General features: G+C 37.0%; 1 protein-coding gene across 1 annotated transcript in view; it reads right to left on the minus strand.

Moving 5' to 3' along the window:
* Positions 1–1,950: 1,950 nt before the first annotated feature.
* Positions 1,951–24,024, minus strand: part of TNKS (tankyrase) — a 107,146-nt gene continuing 85,072 nt past the window's right edge. The window contains exons 14-27 of the mRNA XM_070938478.1: positions 23,085–23,230; positions 22,045–22,210; positions 20,832–21,051; positions 20,559–20,668; positions 19,458–19,646; positions 17,480–17,717; positions 16,564–16,646; positions 15,405–15,525; positions 14,906–15,003; positions 12,332–12,406; positions 8,482–8,587; positions 7,342–7,528; positions 6,474–6,630; positions 1,951–5,099 (exon numbers count right to left, since the gene is read on the minus strand). Coding sequence (XP_070794579.1) covers positions 5,013–5,099; positions 6,474–6,630; positions 7,342–7,528; positions 8,482–8,587; positions 12,332–12,406; positions 14,906–15,003; positions 15,405–15,525; positions 16,564–16,646; positions 17,480–17,717; positions 19,458–19,646; positions 20,559–20,668; positions 20,832–21,051; positions 22,045–22,210; positions 23,085–23,230 — 1,983 coding nt within the window. The 3' untranslated portion in view covers positions 1,951–5,012. The remainder of the gene's footprint in view (positions 5,100–6,473; positions 6,631–7,341; positions 7,529–8,481; positions 8,588–12,331; positions 12,407–14,905; positions 15,004–15,404; positions 15,526–16,563; positions 16,647–17,479; positions 17,718–19,457; positions 19,647–20,558; positions 20,669–20,831; positions 21,052–22,044; positions 22,211–23,084; positions 23,231–24,024) is intronic.

Consider the following 24,024-nt stretch of genomic DNA (forward strand, 5'->3'; position numbering starts at 1 on the left):
TCTTTTGCATACATAGTTTATATCCTTGTTTTAAAAAAATCAGCTGCAGGGTTGGTGGTAGAATGCCTTGTTATACTTTTCCATAAGCTGCTGCAATCATGTAGTGCAAGGAAATACTAGAAATGTTAACTCTTCTATATTAGATAGCAACCCACTGAACTAGATACAGTAATTGCAAGCTAAATCAGCATAAAATGTGGTCGCAGATGGCAATTTCATTGGCTTTGTCCACATTTACAATAGCCCATACACAGACACTACCCACAAAGCAAGAAATTTGGATCACAAAAATCATTGAAGTTATGTAGTCAGGCCTTCAAGGTGATGGGACAATCCAGTAGTGGACTTTGCACGTTGGCTTCATTCTTGTAAACGGGAACTAGAGTTCAAATGGTATATTTGTTTATGTTTTATGCTGCCATGAGAATATGCTTCAACAGACTGCATTTGGTTCATTATTTATGTAGCTGTGTCTTAGTCACACCAGGATATGATAATATGCAGTTGTGGCTTGGGGGAAGGAGCTAAGAAAATAGTATTAAAATAAGAGAGATCAGAATGTTGTGCATGTATATCAAGTTGAAGGCATATGTAAAAATTTTAGTATTTTAGTAGGCAGATAGAATTGAAAATGTTTTGCTGCCTAGGGAGAAAATTCTCCCACCATACTGAGAGAAAATAAATAGCTGGTTATTTGTTGTCCTTTAAATCTCAATCTTCTACCTACCGGCTGAGTCATCCCTGCATTTATTCAATTGATTCCTTAAGGTCTGAAACATATATCATGGAAGATCTATGAACTAACTAACATTCCAGTTTTTCATTTTCCAAGTAGGGGAAATCCTTCAAATTGTTCTCTTTATGACATTTCCCAACTGAAAATTGCCTTCTTGGAACTGCTGCTTGGCCTACAACGGACAAAAGAAAGTGTGAAATAGGCAGCTGCAGTGATTGGCCTGAACATCCTCCCCAATTCAAGTATGCACATTACAATAGCTCAATATACCGGTATCGGCGCAAAGATCTCGTATGAAACTGCTGCTTTACTTGGAGATTCCAACCTGGAAATTTTTGCCTCTGGTCAATAAAATGTTCTTTTGTATCTGTTTAATATTGTCACTTGTTATTTCTGACATTTGACAGATAATTGTCAGAAAAGAAAAAAAAAACATTACTACTGGAATATCACCATGACAGAAAGCAATTCGTAATGCAATCTCAGGCATTCAAGAATGCTGAGGATTATACGACAATAAAAATGATGACCATTCCCAAGATTCCTAGCACTTCCTAGCCTCTGCATCAAATTTTCAAGGTTTGTGGAGAAAGATTTAACCTTATTTAAATCAAAGGTATGCAAAACATTTGAAACCAAATATCCCATGGTTTGGAAATTACATAAAAATAGTCTTAAGATATTTTATTCATAAGGTACCATTTCTGAATGGGTTGGGATTTCTAAAGAAAGCTGTAATATATTTTGCACTTCAGAGTTATGAATAATATATTCAGAAAATTCAGAGGCTTCAATGGATGGAAACTTTAAAATATTCTGTATTTTTCAATTGATGGCTATTTTAAAAAATCTTTTTATTCCACTTCTGTCCTCCAGTTTATATGATAGTCTGGTGAGAGAGCAACTATGAGACCACCCCATCCTTTGTTTCTTGTATGAAATGATTAACTTGGAGAAAAAGCCAAATTCTACATCTATTTGTTTTTGTAAATCCCAGCAACAAACAAGGCTTAGCCAATCTCTCCTCCTTTCTTCACAATGACATTAGGGCAACCAAAAATAGCCAAAGACATTATTGTAGCTGCAACCCCCATTTCCCAATTCCCAGGTCTGTAATTTAAAAAAAATATGCTCAACAGATTCACGAATTTATATTTATAGATATGTACCTAAACATGTAATACAACAAATGTGTTGCTGCAAATACATACATCATATAAACATATTCATCAATGAATTGGTTGTAGGGTCCCTTTCAAAACTATATGTTGCTGCAAGCAGATTTACTGCTATTTGTACTAGGTGTAACCGTCACAAATGATTGGGGTACTTAAAATTCCTAATTATGGTTACAAATGCTAGAATCAAACCCACATACTGTAGATAATGCTCTAAGGTTATATCCAACATTGTACTGTGACATTAAGCCCATCAACTTTAATTTCTGAAAAAGTCTCAACCTATACATATAACTTGGAGTGGGACAAAACCAATGAATGGCACTATATTTATGGCATCTTAATATCTCTTGATGCGGCTGGGATTTTTCATCCCAGTGGGTTGAAGGAAGCCCCAAATATAATTTATTTAAGGCTAACACCACTTTTGTTATTTTGAAGACTGTGCGCACATATGACCAAAGCACTTATCAGGTTTTCTATTCAGAACATATTGAAAGATAATCTACTGCATATATTAGTTTAAGTCTTATCTCAAAGAAATATATTTCAGAATCAAGTGTACAAGTCCTTTGCAGCAATTCTCAACTCCTGTATGTGGGAACATTAACTGTTGTGTTACATTGAATGACATTAAATGCTATGTTTGCAGGTTTTTTTTAGGATGCCCCTTATTAGGCTTTTAGATCTCTGAAGACTTGAGTGCATGTATATTTTTCAAAGTCTGACCAGAAAGAAGTAACAAAAATCACATTACTACAAGACACAAGTAACTGAAAATGGAATTCCTTGGACAGCACCTTTTAGTCTACACGAAACATGTTACAAAACAGGAGCAATGTGAGATTCTCAGAATTTAGGATTTAAATTACCCATCAGGTTAACCATCACACTGGAGGAAAAAGACAACCACAGAATCAATATTCTCTCTTACTGGAGAAAAAGAACATTAGGCTTCCACATCCATGTTAACCATTTGGATTAAATGTGAAAAACAGCAGAGTCCCAGTTCATATCCACGTGAAGTTGTCAAAATGTAGATTTTCACATCTATTTGCAATTCAACTGTAGTTAGCACTTTGCCCAGAGCTGTGCTTAAAAACATTTCTAAGTGAATGTTCATCATCTGGATCCTTTCCAAACTTAAGATATTTATTTTACAGGTAAATGATCTTGGTGAGCTTGGGCCTTATGACATCATGTGCCGAGAAATCCAGGAAGACTGAGTGACCTCAAACAACAGAAGCAAAACTGAAAGATTCACAGCAAGTTACCTTGTTTCGTCTCCTGGATCAAGTGCTGAATCTGACAAATGTTTACATGATTTTTCTTGTAAACTGTACATTATTCTAATATGCATTAGATATATTTTTCTAATATATATTAGAAATTTCTTTGGAGGAAGATTTTTGGTAGTGGCTTTGTTCATCAGGTAAGACTGTTGCCCATTTCCAAGCAGATGCCAGTAGATTTCATAATATAATACCTTTACTTTCAAGGAATAAAAAACTTCCATGGAAGAATTATATTATAAGCAAACTTTCTTTGGCTGTTTTAATTACCAAAGATTTTGCAAAGCAATATTGCAGTCTCTCTCCGTTATATATTCTACTTATAGATCTCTACTACTACGTGTTTTTCCCTGAAAGTCATTGAACTGTTTAAAAATGATGTTTGGGGGAGGGCAGGGAGATTGTTTTCATTGGTAGATTTTTGATATTATTATATTAATGATGATGACAATGATGATATGTAAGTGGACTCGCCACAAAGAAAATCTGGGGGGGATGAATTTAATGGATAGACATCAATTAGAAACTAAGTAGCAGTCTTCTGCAATAAAACATATATATTCCTTGATATAACCAGCCTAACTGGTCTAATTAGTCTACTGGGGATAAGGTGTTGGAAGATATTTGCATGGAATTCAACCTATGAATGAATCCAGACATAATATAAGGAATAACATAATATTCCTATGGAAGGAAAAAGGACCTCAAGCAAGCTTTACAGTTAACTTTTATACTCTAATAGGCCCTTTGTGTAAAAATGGTCCTTTTGGAGTTTACACACACATTGAGAACTGGACTAGGTTTCTGGCTCATACCTCTGCTCCCTTGCTGTTCATTATCTGATGAAAATATTTTAAAAACCCAGAACAAATACCCACAGAAGACATCCAATTCCTTGAGGAATTTCACTAACTTGCTTACAACTTCACTTAGGAAGGGCAGAGAGAAAACAGGATCCTGTGTCTATTCAGTTTCATCCAACAAATGTTTCCTATGCCTTTTATCAGACACATCCAAACTCTGCTACTGGAATATTAGGCACACGAAAGCAACAAGAAAACAAAACAGAGGAACAGAGACCATTTTCCAAAGAAGCTGCTACATGGATGCTAGTATGAACATCTTATAAAGAAAGAGAAACTTGATAGGGAAAAAGCAGGACTTCTACCTTAAAGTTATGTTCCTTGCAACATAAAAGAATTCATTAAAAAGTGCAAAAAGAATCCCAGACCAAAGAACTGTATCTCGAAAACCTTCTTGGATAAGAAATTCCTACTGCATTGTGAAGTGATTTTAGTCAACTTGACTTTGTGCAAAAATATCCTTGAGGAGGGTCTGGCTCATTTTTGTAACAGAAGAATAAAATGCAAATAAATAACTGACTAAAGACTTCTAAAAAGAAAAAAAAAAGAATGTTGAGAGGATGGTATGGTTCAATAGAGGCTCTGCACTTCACTACAGCTGTTGCTGCTGTTCTTTCAAAAAGGTTGTAGCACAGCACTACAAATTACATTTCCATATATCCAGATTGAAGCAGTGATGCTCTCATTACACACATGGCAACTGCAGGGAAAGTGAGCCTGAGATAGGATGTTAAAAGGCAAATCTTTGTAAACATTTCCTCAAAAGGAATAGTAGCAGTTGAGTACGTATCAGTTACTCAGATTCATTTACAGAACAATGCTTTATAAAACACATAAAGCAGTTCCAGAATGATGAGAATTCCATATATTTTTGATGTTCTGAAACTAATCTCAACCATCCAGTCCGTAAATCACGTAATCTACTTCAATGAACCAGCATCTACTAGGTCTTCTGTTCCGCAGCCACTGCTGTCTGTGAGGGAGTATCTGGCTTTACAATTTGGTATGTAATGAGATACTCAGGGTAAGCCTACAAATAAGCAGATACACTTAAATTACTCCACATTATACAAAAATAATTAAAAACACAGAAAAAGTTCATTTTACTTAATTTTTACTTCCGTCTTAGGAGCCACGATTCTCTGATATTTTTGCTTCTAACACAATCCATTTAATATCTATCATGTTATGTAGAACAGATACTTTTCCATGACTTCAAATATAACATCTTTCTTTGTTTATTTGGGGGCAAATAGCATACTCTAATGGGGCAAAAGAGATGTATAAAAGCCAAGGTCAGCATCTAATATCTTCCTAAATATTGTTTGAAGAGAAACTGATCACCAGGAACTGCACTGAACTCTTCTAGGGAGTGCAAAGGCCACAGTAGGTGAGACAATGATGTGTAATTGATGGAAGCAATTTTTTTGTCTGATTTTTGGGAAGAAGTATTGTTGTTCTTAAGTCTATTGTGGGAATTACGCCAGACTGTCCTCAAAATCTGTGTATCTGATGTGGACATATATCCATCTTCAAAGTGTTACTACACTCTTCTCTGCCATGCTTGTTCCTTTCCTCTTTTGCAGAAAGCAGATGGCATGGAAAGTGATGAAAATTTTGGAAGCATCAGTCACAGTCTTATTCATGAAATCAAGGGAAGAGCATTTAAACAAGAGCTTAAATAAGATCCTTTCATAGTATTACATATGTATGATATAGTATAAAATATAAACAATTAAGAACCCTCCTAGATTTGAATGAGTACAACTACTCCAATTTCTAATTTTCAAAAAGTGTTAAGGATGTCCTTCTGAAGGCAGGAGCCACTATTTTTCACAGAGTACAGTATTGCTGAACTAGTCTACCACAAACCATAGGTGCATACTGTTCTGGAGAAAAATTCAGTGGCTGCATATAGGCCTTTGATACAGTTTATTTCTTGCTTGGCTTTTTTAATACAGTGATGTATTTTTAGTAACATGAAGGCATGGCTGATTTTATGCAAAATATCTGAATGTGTCTTCAAAAATATTTTTATTTTATGGATAGTGAAATCTATTAGTGTTAGAGAATTGTGCCTCTGCAGATGGCAGAAGGTAGTATTTGCTTAATCAAAATTTTAAAACAGGTTTGGGGGAGTCTTCAGACTGCAGGAAGACCAAAGCAAGTCTTCATTTGCTCCTTATTTAAGGCAGTTTGCACTGTAAAGCATGAAAGAATCATGCAGCCTTTTAAAACATGTAGTTTGTCATAGTAATTTGGTGTGATGCTCAAGCCAACCAGAGTTTATTGTTAAAAATATGAAGTAACTCTGACACCTTTTGGTGGTGCTTAACAATGTACACCTAGGGCAAAGATTTCAGTGAGCCAATGAAGACAGATGCCATTTTCATATGTCACCTACCTGTTCCCCTCTATAGATGACATACTCAGCATAGGCGAGCCCATTGACACTTGGCCTGCCAATTACAGAGTGATGTCCGGGAGGGGCGTGGGCCATTTTCATGGTACTAAACTGCAAGAAGGACTTTCCCAATGTCACACGGCAAAAAAGCATTTGTCTAAAAGAAGATAGGAAGAAAATAACTTAAAAAGTGAACTCAGTTGCAGCAAAATATTTCATATGCATCATGTCAGAGACCTAAAGTTTGTACAACTGATCAATTTTCATTTCTTAAACATTGTTTAAATCAGTAAAAAGGGTGAATTTTTCATTTTTGCTTAATCATCAGCTCTTAGGACCATGTTAGTATGGTTCTTCTCCCCCCACCCCCCGTCCAACTTGGAACTAATGGCTTCTCTCTCTCTCGTGACTAGATTAATGACAGTTCAGGAGCTAGTTCAGAAAAACTAATGATTTTCCCACAAATGCATGAATGGCTAAGCAGAATATCAATACAGTCTGCAAATAATTGGTTCTCAAGCCACTGCAGTTTGCATACTGAAAGAACAGACTTATTAAGATCATTTTTATCATTTCAACTCTCTGTTTGATCATTAGAAACAGCAAGCATGAACTCAGAAGCTGTTCAATGATAATTCCTTGCAATAAAATGGTGTTTTATTCTTGTGTTCTCTGAATCATGTTTGACTTTGCAGAAGCTTCCTAGAATCTCTGGAGTATTCATATTTCAGCATTCATATTCCTCCAAGCTAGAAAACTAAGAAATGTATCCTGTCTTTTTTCCAATTTTTCCTCTAATTTGGCATTCTTTCAGTTAAAGAAACATTATACCTGCTTTTCCAGATACTCCAATTTATCAAGAATTCACCTGTGGCAGATATAGCAGGACCTGTCTTTGTGTGTAGGACAGCCTGTGCCTCCTCCAATTCCATATACGTATTGGTTACTTTTAGAGGAATTTTCTGCAAAATAAATCCCAGCTCCAAACATCCCTCCAATGTATGCATGCCTTTCATCAAATCCTTTGTGAATAATAGCATTAATAAAAGGAGATCCTAAAATAAAAATATAGCATGTAAATATATATATATATATATATGTACTATAGGAATTGTAACTTCATCTTAACATAAAATTAGCAAAATAATTTATCCATGTTCAATCATATAAACCAGAGTTCCCCAACCGGGGGGGGGGGATGGTTCCTTGCGAGTGGCCAAGCATGCGCAAGTGCGCAGCTCCATTTGCACAAACAGCATGCACACAAGCTTGCCGCTCACACAAATGGAGGGTGCACGCATTGATCCACTGCTCGCACAAATGGGAATGCCCGTGTGTGCATGTTTTCCTGCCATTTCCGTTGACATTTCCACACATCTCAACCCAGGTGTTAAGCTGGGTTTCTCAGAAAAGAGAGAATCTTCAATTCCTTGTACAAACTAAAGACAGCAGCGGTGACGCCTAATTTTTTTTTTCTAATAGGAAGCAATTGCAGCACTGGTTAACATTTATGAACGTATTCATTTTTTATTGCTAAGCAACATGCACTTAAAGATTCTCTTGAGTGGTAGATTCCTTTTTCTGTCTGTGGAGAAGGATGGATTGCCTGGCATGCCTCTCTTGTTCTTTTCCTGACCTGCATCTCTATCACATTTCATGAGATTGGATTAAAAAAACCTGGACAAAACAGTGCTCCTGATAGAATTTCTTCCACAATGGAACACTGCTTTCATAGCAGAACTTTTCTCCTTCCTTTTCATTCATGGACTCCTCCCCATTTCTTTGGGGAGCTGGAAAATACTCTAGAGCCTTATAGGAGGTGGAGTAGAACATCTGTACTGATAAGGGATGAAAAATCAGCCAGAGGTCCATTTTTGGCTTCTTGGAGCTGAGTCCAGAATCCAGAATCAAACAGTAGAATGGTAAATAAACCAAAGTACAATTTATGTACATTTAACCAGTTTTGTTATACTGCAACCTCACATTCTTAGAGGGCCGCCTTACATACCATGAAATAACATGCGTTCATTGTGATGGTTATGGTTTTCTTCTGAGACTTCTTTCTGACGATGACAAAATCTCTCTCTTAGCTTTTTATTCACAACCTTTTGAATCTATGGAAGAATGAAAAAAACAACATTGAGACCAAAATACAAAAGCCTGAGTCAGTATGACTCTATAAGCTGCATTTTTAAAATGGTTTCTGTGGTTTTAAAAAAAACTTAGTTTTAGTAATGATAACCAGAATAATTAAAGGCTAATTTAATTTGCTGCTTCTTTTTTGACAGCTTTGTCTCCTGCTAGTAAGGCTCACAAATATACCTTACGAACGTAAATTCATACATCTCAGGCAACCTCAAGTAGCTCAATTTTTTGATGAACTATGAAATGGATACGATTTAACTACTTAAGATTCATACTTACCACAAAACATCATATCACTCCAATTAGTTTTTTTTCCCCGTTATTTTATGCACTGTATCTTTACTGTATTCTTAAAAATCTAGTAGATAATGCTTATCCTTCCCTACACAGTTCAAATTAGCAGATTATTAACTGCATGAATATAATTGGGATAAACAAGAGAACAAACAGAAATTAATATACAGGTGAAACTCGAAAAATTAGAATATCGTGCAAAAGTTCATTTATTTCAGTAATGCAACTTAAAAGATGAAACTAATATATGAGATAGACTCATTACATGCAAAGTGAGATAGTTCAAGCCTTGATTTGTCATAACTTTGGTGATTATGGCTTACAGCTCATGAAAACCCCAAATTCACAATCTCAGAAAATTAGAATATTACATGAAATCAATAAAACAAGGATTGTACATAGAACAATATCGGACCTCTGAAAAGTATAAGTATGCATATGTACTCAGTACTTGGTTTGGGCCCCTTTTGCATCAATTACTGCCTCAATGCGGCATGGCATGGATGCTATTAGCCTGTGGCACTGCTGAGGTGTTATGGAAGACCAGGATGCTTCAATAGCGGCCTTCAGCTCTTCTGCATTGTTCGGTCTCATGTCTCTCATCTTTCTCTTGGCAATGCCCCATAGATTCTCTATGGGGTTCAGGTCAGGCGAGTTTGCTGGCCAATCAAGCACAGTAATCCCATGGTCATTGAACCAGGTTTTGGGACTTTTGGCAGTGTGGGCAGGTGCCAAGTCCTGCTGGAAAATGAAATCCCCATAAAGCTCATCTGCGGAAGGAAGCCTGAGGTGCTCCAAAATCTCCTGCGTTGACCTTGGACTTAATGAAGCACAGTGGACCAACACCAGCAGATGACACGGCTCCCCCAAATCAATACAGACTGTGGAAACTTCACACTGGACTTCAAGCATCTTGCAGTGTGTGCCTCTCCATTCTTCCTCCAGACTCTGGGTCCTTGGTTTCCAAATGAGATGCAAAAGTTGCTCTCATCAGAAAAGAGGACTTTGGACCACTGAGCAACAGACCAGTTCTTTTTGTCTTTAGCCCAGGTAAGACGCTTCTGATGCGGTTTGTTGTTCAGGAGCGGCTTGACAAGAGGAATACGACATTTGAAGCCCATGTCCCGGATCCGTCTCTGTGTGGTGGCTCTTGATGCACTGACACCAGCCTCAGTCCACTCCTTGTGCAAGTCCCCAACACTTTTGAATGGCCTTTTCCTGACAATCCTCTCCAGGCTGCGGTCATCCCTGCTGCTTATGCACCTTTTTCTTCCACACTTTACCCTTCCACATAACTTTCTATTAATGTGCTTTGATACAGCACTTTGGGAACATACAACTTCTTTTGCAATTACCTTTTGAGGCTTTCCCTCCTTATGGAGGGTGTCAGTGATGGTTTTCTGCACAACTGTCAGGTCAGCAGGCTTTCCCATGATTGTGATTCCTACTGAACCAGACTGAGAGACCATTTAAAGGCTCAGGAACCCTTTGCAGGTGTTATGGCTTAATTAGCTGATTAGAGTGGGACACTTTGAGCCTAGAATATTGAACCTTTTCACAATATTCTAATTTTCTGAGATTGTGAATTTGGGGTTTTCATGAGCTGTAAGCCATAATCATCAAAATTATGACAAATCAAGGCTTGAACTATCTCGCTTTGCATGTAATGAGTCTATCTCATATATTAGTTTCACCTTTTAAGTTGCATTACTGAAATAAATGAACTTTTGCACAATATTCTAATTTTTCGAGTTTCACCTGTATGTAGCTCCAGGTTGAATGGTGGAGTCCTTGGTGCTTTCTGAGCTTGATTGTTTGCTTGTAGATGTTTCATTACCAGACTAGGTACTGTAACATCTTCAGTGCTAGAAGAGAGAGCAAACCCCACTCCCTTCTAGTACTGAAGGTGTTACCTAATCTGGTAACAAAATGCCTGCAAGCGAATAACAAACTCAAGAGCACCCAGAACTCCACGATTTGGATAAAATTAAGTTGCTCACTTATTCACTGGAGTAAAATATATTTGTTCTTGACTAAAACTGCACCTATTTTTGCCATCTTAAATAAACAAAGCAGAATTTTTCATAAGTAGGAAAATGGAACATTTCTGTAGTTGCCCCTTTGAAAGACAACAGAATCAAATGCAAAAAGCAATCCTATCTCTATGGAACCACAAGAAATAAATAAAATAAAATAAATAAAATAAGGGAGAACCTGAACTAGAAATTTGATAGCCTTGCAGATAAGTAAAGAAATCCCCATACACATATCCTTTTTTAATTCTGATCAGTTAAAGACAATATACAATATAATAAAAATTATATATTATATATGTACATAATGTACATATGTATATTATATATATACTATATAAAATAATAATTTAAGACTTAATCTTCTAAAGCCACCAAGGGAGATGAAAAGTGCTTGAAACGTGCAGTCTTCCAAGCAGAGGTGAATGTTCATATAAACAAAGCAGCTGTCATCCAAGAGTGAACTTAGCTTGGTCCTTTGCAAGGGCTGGTGCAGTTGTTTCAAAAGCTGCCTCCAGCCTCTTTGCTTGGCTGCCTGGCTCCACAGAAGTATGATCTGTGCATGCACATGCAGACATGTGAGAACAGCCTTTGCGGCAGCTGCACAAATATGCAAAGGGTGAAGTTGCTTCAAAGAGCCTTGCTTTGGTTGCATTAAGACGCTTGCATTTTTATATATACATGATTTTTATTAAATATTTTTTTATAAAGTTAAAAGATAAACACGAAAAATATAGAAGTAAGAAAAAAGAAAGAAAAAGAAAAAAGTACTGAGCCTCAGTGGCGCAGTGTTTAGAGTGCAGTATTGCAGGCTACTTTTGCTGACTGCCTACAATTCGGCAGTTCAAATCTCACCAGGCTCAAGGTTGACTCAGCCATCCATCCTTCCGAGGTTAGTAAAATGAGGACCCAAATTGTTGGGGGCAATATGCTGACTCTGTAAACTGCTTAAGAGAGTGCTGTAAAGCACTGTAAAGCGGTATATACAGTAAGTCTAAGTGCTATTGCTATTGAAAACAACTGAGCAAAGAAAAAGAATAAAGAACACTTAAAGTGATTTCCAGCAGTTATAGATATACTTAATAGAGTTTTCCCTCTTCAAAATTACATAATGTACCTTCCCTTCTCCCCATACAGCCCTTTTACATTGGTAAATCCAGAAGTCACCAGTTCATTTTTATTCATTTGCAGCAAAAAGGCCATTACTAATGTACTTTGTAAAGCATCTCTTTCAAATGCTTTGCCCACCCTGGATGATAGTCAAAAGAGCTTCAAAATCAAGAAACTGAACACAGTATCATTGCTACTTCCTTCTGCTGGGATCAACTGATTTGATGTTTCCATCAATAATTTTTGAGCTAGGCATATAAAGCCTTTGAAACTTACCCTAATGACATTATATCTATTGAAGATTCCCCCAGCATTACCACCATCTCTATGTTCCCTGATGGTGCTTTGCATCTGTTAAACAATCAAACGGAAAAGTAAGTAAATGTAAAATCTTTAGTTGATAAAATTCTTGGATAAACCTAGGTGCATGCTTCCGATATTCTATTTCAATTCAGTTTATTGAGGTAATGGACAAGTATAGATGGGCTGCCAATAAATTAATGGGGGGTGGGGAGGAGTAGAGAGAACAGTCTTCACTTGGTGGTGATCTGGAAAAACAAAGACATCCTGTTTATCTCGCTTTCTCTTTCCTGCTGTTTATCTGGAACCAAGTCAGTCAAGAGAGATAAGAGTGATTAATGCTGCTAGGCAACAGTGCATCAGCCCATCCTCTCTAGGGTATACCTCAAATGCTCACACCTCCTTGGGACCTAACAGCAGGCTGCTATGGGAACTGCCTTAGGCTTTCACCCCTGCAAATCCTTCCCATATGCTCCTTTCTACTTCACCTTGCCACAACCATTCATGGTTGCAATGTTAATTTAAATCAAACTACTTTTTTGATTTTGCAAGAGGCTGCTTAGCAAGCTCCAATTTAGCACACCTCTGTATAAATCCATGTATGTTTCTTGATTACAATAAAAAAGAGGTTTGCTACCGTTTCTGTTACATTTTTTCACCTCCACATTTAGCTTATGTCCTAGTATTCCTTGAAAGTCTCCCACCCAAGTACCAGCCAGCCTGGACTGATTTCGCTTAGTTTACAAGCGCAGAGGACATCAGCTGGGTGCTGCCACCTTCTGACTCATAAAGAAAGAAACTCTTTCAAACTTTGGGTTGTATGAGACTAGCCGTGCAATTTTGGCTTCTCTCAGCAATAACCAGTACCAGAAGAGCCTTGGTACTACAGAGGTTTAATGCACCCTGTTATTAACACAGCTGCCTGCAATTTCTGCAGGTTCGATTCTTACCAGGCTCAAGGTTGACTCAGCCTTCCATCCTTTCTAAGGTAGCTTAAATGAGGACCCAGTTGTGGGGGCAATAAGCTGACTTTGTATAAATATACAAAAGGATGAAGGCTATTGCTGAGCACATTGTAAGCCGCCCTGAGTCTCCGGAGAAGGGCGGCATATAAATCAAATAAAAAAAAAAAAAACCAAGACTTCATTCCAGACTTATTTCTACACCTGGTCAACTCACAAGACTCTATCTGCACATAATGTATTATAAGCAAAGAAAAATTTTGAAAAAAAGCAAATTACACAAGATAAGTCCTTCTAAACAGAATTATCACTGGGTCAGTGGGTTTGGGACTAGATGTAAGGAAAAATGTTTAAATTTTTCCCTGTCTGCTACTTCTGAAATTTCTAGTTTCCCCATCTGCTTTCAGTAGATATTTAATTATATCTATTGCATTAAATCCTGATTGCAAACTATCCTTAATAGGGATTTCTTTTTAAGTACAGGAAATAGAAAGAGGCATGTAAGATCTCTTCAGACTGAGGGAAAGTAATGCTTCCATAAAATTCTAAACTTTTCATGCGGCAAAGCCTTTTTAGGCAGAAGAACTTAAATAAGCCACACATTCGTTCTAGCAATATGCAAAGAATACATGTAAGAAAAAATATATTTCTATGTGAAAAGAGAATGTTCTAGTATGAAAGTGACTCAAAGATGTGACAAACTTCCACCCTAGATTTCCATTCTTTGTATATCTTGGACTATGCTACCGATAGGAGAGAATACCTGAAGCTCAGTAGTCAACTGTGGAGTCCTTGGTGCTCGTTGACCTTGGTTGTTTGCTTGCAGATATTTAGTTACCCAACTAGATCTCCAATGCTAGAAGGGAGTGGCGTTTTATAGGGGTGTTCTAGGCTGGCAGTAGCTGCTGGGGTAGAGAAAAGATCCCAATCCCCATGTCATCTGTCCTCTTGATTTTTGTTTCTTATTTAATTTTTCTAATTTTAAGTGTTTTGTACTACTTTTTTCACTTTTTATTATCCTGTAAGCCACCCAGAGTTGCTGTAATACCAAGAAGGGTATCATATAAATAAATATTGTAGCTTGCCCTCTCAATGTTGGTGAGGTGTTGCTTTCTCCTTGGTAGTTCCTTGGTTAAGCTGCTGTTTCCTGCTTGATTGTTTGTCTAATGTTAATCCCTGCTTATCAGGGTGTTGATTGCTGGTAAGATGTTCTGCTTTTGTTTCCCTTTTAGCTTCCTTTTGTCTCTATTGAATGGTATGTAAATGTGGTTTACTTCTATGTGCCTTTTGATGGCTGATTTGTCAAGCATCCAGGAATTCATTAGCATTTTTTGGATTTAGCTTGCTTAAGGATGCTCTCAGTTTCCTACCTCTGAAACAAGCTTAAGCTTTTCCATGTTTTGTGAAATTAAGGAGATTTCATGTCTCCTGCAAAGTAGATTGCATATGTACAAAATTTCACTATGTTATCTAGAATTACCTGACTACCTGGGTGCTGCATAGTACAGAAATGTTTGTAAAAAAAGAAACAATTCTATTATATTCAAAGACCTATCTAAAGTTTTTTTAAAAATTGATTTTTTTTTACCTCCTCTTCTACAGATTGGTATTCTTTATCATCAGGAGCAAGGTCTATAAGAATTGTCCCTTGGCTGACACAGTGAAAAGTCAGATAAGGATTGGTGCCTGAAAAGGAAAATATGTTAAACTCTTATTCACATAAATTCACCAAGAAGAACCAACTATAAAACTAGGATCGAATGTCCACTGCCATCATTTAAAAATTGCTGGATTCTAAAAAGGAAGTTAAATTAGTTATTTTCTAAGGTTTGCAATCTCTTTGTCCGTAGAGATTAAACAAGACCTAAGATTCTAGAGTACTCAGAAAATATACTCTCTCATAATTGATTATAAGTCTTAAAAAGAAAAAAAAACAGGATGGCAATTCCTTAATCTTGGAAGATTAAAACAACGTCCCTGAATCTGAACAGTGACAAGAGCTACATTACATGGGAGAGGCTGATCACACGTGGAACTAACTTCTTAGCTGAATCTCAAATTGATTTTTGATAGATTAAGAGACTTACCCTGTTGCCCACCTAGAAGCCTCTCTACACCTTTTATTAACTTATGACGATGTCCATAGGCATTGATGCCAATTTCTTTCAGCTCCTCATGGCCCATGTCTGCTAGTACATCCAAGGTAATCTGAACAGCACAGACAGAAGGAAAAAGTAGCATTTTTCATTAGTCCCCTTGAACATAGGAAAGACAGCATCAATATATTTTAAGTAGAGATGGGGAATGCAATCTAGGAAGATTAAGGACCCAGCTGGCTGGTCAGATAAATTGTACTGGGAGCAGCTGAAGACAGGAGAAGAATAACTGGTATAGCAAGCACCAAGCATTTCTCTCTCTCTTCAACTTTCAGCACAATTTGGGTTTCATGTCCCCAACATAGAGAATAATTACAGAGAGCAGAAATGGGGACATAATTATTCATGTGTGTGTTGGGTTTTTAAAAATGTAATTTTAACTCCCCCTGCTGAAACAATGGATGAAAAAATGCTAGGTCATTAACAAAAGCACCAAGATTTATTCCTTTTTTGTTTTTAAGATAGAACTTAGGCAAATTATTTGCACATTAATTGAAATGAGAAGAAACAAAATAGACCTAATCAGTGGTGGGTTGCCCCCGGTTCACACCGGTTCTATAGAACTGGTAGTAAAACCGGCGGGAGGCTCCACCCACCAACCCCGACATCACCAAAACGCTTCTGCACATGTGCAGAGGAGCATGTGCGCGGCCCCGCTACAAACCAGTAGTAAAGATAAGTAGAACCCACCCCTGGACCTAATGCTATACAATACAAGATGTTGATACCTGCATTTTTAAAAAGAGGGCAATAGGGCTGAAGAAGAAATAAACCGACTGAACTGCTTTGCTCAGCTTAAGTAAAACTGAATGTAATCAAATAGCTGATTCCAGATAACTTCTCAGTAGATCATTTTAAATTTGTCTCTATAAAAACAGGGTTCATACCATATCTGCTTTATTTGAAAGTCAATTTACCATAAAGTATGTCAGGTGTATGTTTGCTTTAGAAACAAAAAAATCAAATCTCTCTCACAGAAAACTTAGCTATGAGATTCTTTGGATGCTAGCCATCATAACTTTCCATTTAATGCACATTATTGAACTGAAATAGAAGAATAAATGCAATACTAGCTTAGGACCATTTTTACCTGTTCCGTTTCAAATATATCCCGGAGATGTTCCAGACCCAAGCTTTTCAAGAACTGGCTGATATTCATGTCAAGACCAACAACTACAACAAAAATAACCTTCATGTAAGTCATCAATACAAACTATCCACCATTTAAATCCTTAGTCCTTTAACTGTAATATTTTCAATCTGAAATACTTCCTCTTATTGCATCTTCTACAAGAAAGAAAATCTTTACTAGAAAAAAAATTATAAAGAATAAACAAGAGACATGTATGGGATTTTTTATGGGTGATAGTATGAATTCTCATTATTAATCAAGTCTCTTCTAATGAGCATTAAGGGTTACATGTGGCAGATAAAGCTACCATCTGCACATTCCGTTTTTCTCTGCTCTATCCACCTCCTCCTTCTTTAATGTTATATAACTTAATGAGTAACTTACTCATGCTGGTTGGTAGCATAACAAACACCAAAAGATATTTCTCTCTCCAAACATCCATCATCCTACAGTTTTTATGATTTTGACTATAGTTTTATATATGCCTTATATCAATCAAATTTATACAAAGACGAAGTATCTCTCTATATGTTCACTAACTTAAAGTCCCAAATTTAAAAAGACAAAGTCCAGAAAAATCATTAGTCCAAAGGGAAAATCTGTTTTATCTATGTCTTCAAGTGTTAAGATTTTTTTCCCAACAAAGCTTTAGAAATCATGATCAAAATAAGGACCTTAGACTTATTTCCTCAAAAATTAATATTAAAGATGATTTCCCATTATGCATATTCAAGTGTTAGGGTTTTTTTTACAGAGCCTTAAAAGTCATGATCTAAACAGACTTATTTCCTCAAAAAATAGGATTAAAGATTATTTCTCGTAATGCACAGTTAGGGCTGTGACTTTGGCAATTTCCTATAATCAGGAAGAGTACCTTCTCCTTCTTTCCTCTCTGTTCCTGTTGCTCCATCTCCAGCATTAGATGGGCCCGCCACTGCAATTTCAGCCAGAGGTCCTGCAAGGTTATCTATACTGCTGGCAGCAGACAAACAAGATGGAGTGGATGCTGGTGAAATGATAGAGGCACTAACAACAGTGGCCTGAGGTTTAAAGCATGTTGGCAAGGCTTCAGGAGGCATTGCATCAATAAGCAGGGCTCTGATATCATCAGCCTGGAAATAAAATGGTGAGTTAAAAAATAAAACCAAAATCAATCATTTTTAAAGAAATAGTTTAAACAAGATAACTATCTCTATACTCAAAAGCAAACATTCAAAGAATATTTGAATATTTGCAAATATTCAAGTCATCAATCTTTGGAACAATTCCTGTTTTTGGAAGTAGTAACATAGAGTTTGAAGAACATTTACTTTCCACAACACTTTGAAATATTACAAAATAGTTTACCCTCAGACAGTTCTCTTTTATGTGTACATAAATTTTTAGGTGTTCACATATGCCAAGCATTTAAAAAAAAACACTTTGTTTTGGAAATTACAGATAAAGTTCAAGCAATAAAAAATGAAAGGAATAAAGCAATTTGTTAAATAGTAATTGCAACCACATTACACACTATAAGTCGTCTGAATGAAGCAATGGATTCAAAAATCAGGCATTCAATCTGCACAAACAAAAAATATTTTCTTATCCTGCCCTACCAAACATCCAATATATATTGAACCAATGTGGTATAATAAATTGTGTGGTATTCTGTATTGTTTACTGGATGATAATAGAGCATACTGTACAAACAACCTTAGCTCCTCAAAATGTTTAAAGAAACAGATTCAGGTCAAATCCATTTCCGTACTTTTACTGAGATATTTCACTATATTTCACTCCACGCAGAAGCGCCCGCTTTGCAAGAGCATTGCTTCCATGCATCGCATTTCCTGGCGTTTTCCTCCCTGATTCTCCAATGCAATTTGCAGAGCCGTGTACCCTCCTCCTTCTTGGTAGCTAAAGGGGAAAACTGGGCATGTTGAGAAAGTACACTCTCCTGTTGCTGGAAGAAGGTCCAGGTTGGTTCCCCCCCCCAACTCTCTTAAAATGAACTGCACTGCTTTTCTGACTCATTGATAAATGATCCTGGGAGAAAGTAGCAGCTGGCCACTGCGGATGTGGCACTGATCCGTTTTGGGTGGTCAAAATGCCAAGTGAATGTGGGGAGCTGAGACATTTCTCCTTCACACCGCCCCCCCCCCCCCCAAGCTACTCAGTGCAGTTCAGTTTAAGAGAGCGAGGGGGGGGAAGGAAACCAACCTCGACTGTGGATGGAGCCCCTCTGGGCACGAAGACCGTTTGGGAGGAGAAGGTGGCTGAGGAGAGAGGAGTGTAGGCGCAAGAACGGGGGGGTGGGGGTGGGGGAAACGGCAGGAGAAGCAGCCCTTCTTCCAGCAACAGAAGTGTGTGTGTTCTCAACATGCCCAGAGTTTTCTTCTTCCTCTTTAGCCACCGAGAGCTCTGAGTTTTCTCAGGGTCTGCCTGGAAGCAGCTCCAGCAGTTCTGACAGCTGCCTTCACAACTTGTGCGAGGACTGGAGATCCCCATTCCCTACAGCAGCAGACTTCTCCTTAACCTCCTGAGATTTCTGCCCCCATGAAAATCATCCCCCACCCCACCCTACTCACTTCAGTTAAATAGATAGGATTTGTTTTAAACTGAGAAAAAGATCTCTGCTATTTGTTATCAAAATCCAAATGAAAGGGAGGACGCCGGTGATCCTGATGCTGGAAGGCAGAGGCAGAATTCTTTTTTTCTTATTTTCCTCCCCCAAAATTAAGGTGCGTCTTATACTCCAGTTAGTCTTATACTCCGAAAAATATGGTAAATGTAGTCAATGAAGGAAATAAATGTAATCAGGTGATCTAAATACTGAAATAAGAGTCATTATTTTTAAAAAACCAACTTACTGTGGCAAGATCCAAAGGGGTTTGGCCTTCTTGGTTCTTCATTGTTGGATCTGCTCCATGAGCTAGAAGTAGAGCACAGAGTTGCGTCCTTCCTTTTTGTGCTGCTTCATGCAATGGCGTAAATGCCCATTTATCTGTAGCGTTTACACAGGTATTATACTTAATTAATAGAGCTGCTATATCCACATGCTGAGGAATAATGAAAAAAAAAATAGGAAGAATTCCCAATTTAAAAAGAGAAAAGCAAACATTGTTAAACAATTTGTTACATATTCAAAGCTATGACAGAGCTGGATGTATGCAGCACTGTAAACGTAATAATTGATATAATTAGATAATTCTATACAAAGAGATCTATGAGCAACAAGCATACTAGTTAGCCAGTATGTAAAATATGCAACTTTCAGTTCTTCAACGATCTAAACTTCCTTAATATGGGAGATGCATTTTGTCATTTTTATTTTTCTACGCAAAAAATGAAAAAAGGTAACACCAATTACAACTAAGACAGAAAATAGAAGACAGAACTTTTGATCTGTACATCATTTAATCTAGTCTTAGTTTTCACCTTCATAATAGAGAAATATTTACCAAGAGATAACATGATATTCACATTACTATTTAAAACAATTATGTGTGTGTGTGTGTGTGTGTGTGTTTTAATCAAGTAGCAAGACAGATCTTATACTGTGGGGTCCTTGGTGCTCTCTGAACTTGGTTGTTTTCTTGCAGAAGTTTCATTATCCAATTACGGTAAGTAAAATCAGTGCTAGAAGGGAATGGAGTTTGCCCTTTGTTTATACACAACTGGTCTGTCCTGTAACCTAGTTGGGTAATGAAATGTCTGCAAGAAAACAGCCAAGCTCAGAGAACACCAAAGACTTCAATTCAACCGAGTTACAAATATTCTCATCAATTGGTACAAATCTTACAATTCCCTTTGGAGATATTATAGCAACATTTTGTAGAAGACTGAAATAAAATCAATTTTATGCTGTTATTCACTTTTGGTTGCTCTGGTTTCTTCTACTTGTTTTATACTTGTTAGTGTAATGCAAGCTGGACGTCTTGACTACATTGAGATTATTAATTAATGCTTACCCCATAGGATGCTGCATTATGTAGTGGAATTAATCCTCCCTTGTCTTGAGCGTTAACATCAGCACCGTGTTCTAGAAGATACTCAGCAACTTCCAAATTATTATAACCAGCTATGTGTAAAAAGAAACACAGCATGAATGAAAACTCAGCAATGAAGGAATCGTAGACCAAATACCGTAAGAAATTATTAAAAAGACATGTACTTTTAAAAGTTTCTTAAATCTGTTCCAAGGAGGATTTCCTATGAATAAATTAACCCAATTGCTCACTTACCTGCAAGATGTAATGGGGTGGAGTTTCGGCCCTGGGTATCCCGGCAATTGATGTTTTCTGGAGAGCATAATTTCTGAACTCGTGCCAGGCAGCCCTTTTTAGCAGCATCCAGCAGGGCAGCATCACCTCGCAGCAGGTCCTGGATATCAGTATCTCCCTCTTTCACCAAGTCCAGAGGGGTGTTGCCATCTCTGTTCTTTTTGGTTGGATCTGCTCCATGCTGCAAACAACATTTCTACTGTTTTACAACTGAAAACTTTATCCTCCATGCCCCCAAACATAGTACCCATGCCATTTATGTTTTAGTGTTATATAGGGCTATCAAGGTGCTTTAAAAACAGTATAAGCAAACAAGACACTTGCTTTAAGAACATGTTTTCCAAATTTAAAAGAAGGTATAAACAGATACCGTGCTATAACTAATATCTAACTTTAAGCAGTTTTCATTTCACGCTCTTCTGATTCATTCTCCAAAGGGCAGTAATATGCTGAGAATCGTATCTTTATTTGAAAATGTATCCCACAATGCATTATCTCTGCAGGCAGTTACAGGTGGTCCTCAATTTACAACCATTTGGTGACCATTCAAAATTACAATGACACTGACAAAAGTGACTTACAACCATTCCTCATGCTTATGACCATCACAGCATCCCCAAATCTCTTATAAAACCACCTTTTGAAACATTTTTTGGGGAAAATGAAATGCTAAAGTAAATTGTTAGTGGGACAGAGAAATTGACAATAAATCTGGTTGTGTTCATGACAACAGTACTGTTGATAGTCTGAGAAATCAAAGCATTTAGAAAAAAGCAATATTATGGATTTCTGGGGAAGCAATGGCAGACTGAAGCTGGCTTTGCTTCCCTGTCTCTCCACTCTGAAAAATTTACTGGCAGCATTGTATCCTAATTGTTACTAATAGTTTTGCAGCAGATTACAAACCAGCACTGATATGCAGATGATTGAGTATACTGTTCAGCATACATGCAAACAATTCCTTTGCAGAAATATTTCAATTTGTAGCTATACAGCAATCTAAATTTAGAGTACAATGCCTTCCTTAAAAAACAATAGAACTGTTTATTATTATCCCAAGAAGAGTTCTATTCTGAAGAAAATTACACAGAATTGTTGCATGTGTTATTATGTGTCATAGTCTGAAGTAAACAAAGACTCTTTGTGGGGAAAAAACCCAATTTAAAGTACATACTTTGAGGAGGAGTTTGCAGATTTCATATTTTCCCTTTGCTGCTGCTTCATGTAGCGGTGTAAACTTCCATAAATCAGCAACGTTGACAGAAGCCCCATGTCGCACTAATAACTCTGCAACTTCATAGTGTCCATATGAACAAGCGTTATGTAGAGGTACTAATCCACTGATAAGTTAAAAAAAATTAAGAGTATTTATCAAGATCTAAAAACAAAAAAATATAGTTATCCTTCAAAATAACTGCCATCTTGCTTTTCTATTTTAGTAAAGTTATTTTAACTGAGGTTATAAACTGTCTACATCCAGGAGCTCATTTTACAAGGAAGAAGAATCAGCTTTCATAACTGTGAGAAATGTGGCAATAATCTAACCACTGCAAGGATAAAGTTGAAATGACCAAGATGGAGGGATAGCAATCTCAGTTTCTGCACACATTAATACTGAGCAAGATTGAACAGATGTGAATTTAATCTACTTTTTTCTTTTTTGGCTATAAAAAAACACAATAAATGAAGAAGTCTTAAACTGCACCTAAAAGCTCTAGGAAGCAAGCACAGGAAGGCCAGTATATCTGCCAGTTGTCACCTTAATGGGAACAGCATCAATTTGTGCCAGGAAGACAATAGGTCTTATAAAATGTTTAAAAGTATCTAGGGATAGTCCAGGATGAAAGGAAAATTGCACTACAGCACAGATGGTAAATTTTATTATTTATTTTTTTATCCCACCTTTAAATGCCTAAAGTGGGACTAGAATTCACAATCTCCTGGTTTCTAGCCTGTTGCCTTAACTGAGCTAGAAACGGCTCTCATAGATACTGGCTCTATCAGATTAGATATCTTGATCTTCTGCTTGAATTTGGCCAAGGTTTTAATGAGCAGATATTGCTGGAAGTAGCATACCAAATTGTAACTGATTTGTCTCTGTAGGGAAGAAATAATGTATTTCACAAGGTGAGGTAGATCAAGGAAGTTTTCTAAAGATGAGAAAGAGTTCATTCTACCCATATATAAAACAGTAAATTGCATGGTCTCAATTACCCTTTATCCTTTGCATGAACATCTGCTCCATGATGAAGCAAGTATTCAACTACTGAAACTCGATTATAACCTGCAGCAAAGTGCAAGGGGGTTGAATGACGTCCCTCCAAATCTCTACAATTCACATTCTGAGGACTGCAAAGTTGCTATGTAAAAATGAGAAAGGAAAACATCCATAGTAGAATTCACCACAGACATTTCAAATAGACATTTCACACCTCAAGACATTATAGTAAGAATAATAAAGATTCCTGGACAATATAAAAAATAACTAAAGCTCTGGGTGCAAATTATCTTACAATAAAATAACTAAGATTCCATACAGTTTATTTTTCAGAAATAAAAAAAAAATCCAATCATGTGAAGGTAATATAGCATTTGATACAAAGTAGTGCAAAGAAGTGGAAATCCATCAATATGTCATCTTTTATTTTTACTAAGAAAAATTAATCATTTGGAGTTTTATAAGAAACTATTTAAAAACTGTAGTTCCATTAATAACCTAACAGGAGGGTTAAAAACTACGCATGGACATAAAAAAAAACATGGCAAACATGGCTATCTAAACAAATAATATCACAAATTGAATACAAAACACTCTATAATAAAACTGATTTGGGGCATATTTCATCTTCTGGCATATTTTAAGTGCTCAGCACAGAATCTGGCAACATTGTATGTTGTAGGAGGATTGGTATCTGAGAGCAGTAGGGGGGTGTAGAGTTGTCCTGAATGGTTAAATAAGGCCAGCTAATATGATCAGAAAAATGTCCAAATAGGGAAGCAGAATAGCTCATAAATATATGTGGTACTTGTTACAGAAAAACAGGCCCATTTTTTGCCTCCCAAACCCTCCATGTGTCCCGTTTTCAGCCTCCCCGACACCAGGGAGGGCAAAAATGGGACCTATGGAGAGTTTGGGAGGCCAAAAGAGGACCCA

This window comes from Pituophis catenifer, unplaced genomic scaffold (genome assembly GCF_029215685.1).
Source record: "Pituophis catenifer annectens isolate HBS135680 unplaced genomic scaffold, rPitCat1.0.hap2 SCAF_2, whole genome shotgun sequence".
NCBI lineage: Eukaryota > Metazoa > Chordata > Lepidosauria > Squamata > Colubridae > Pituophis > Pituophis catenifer.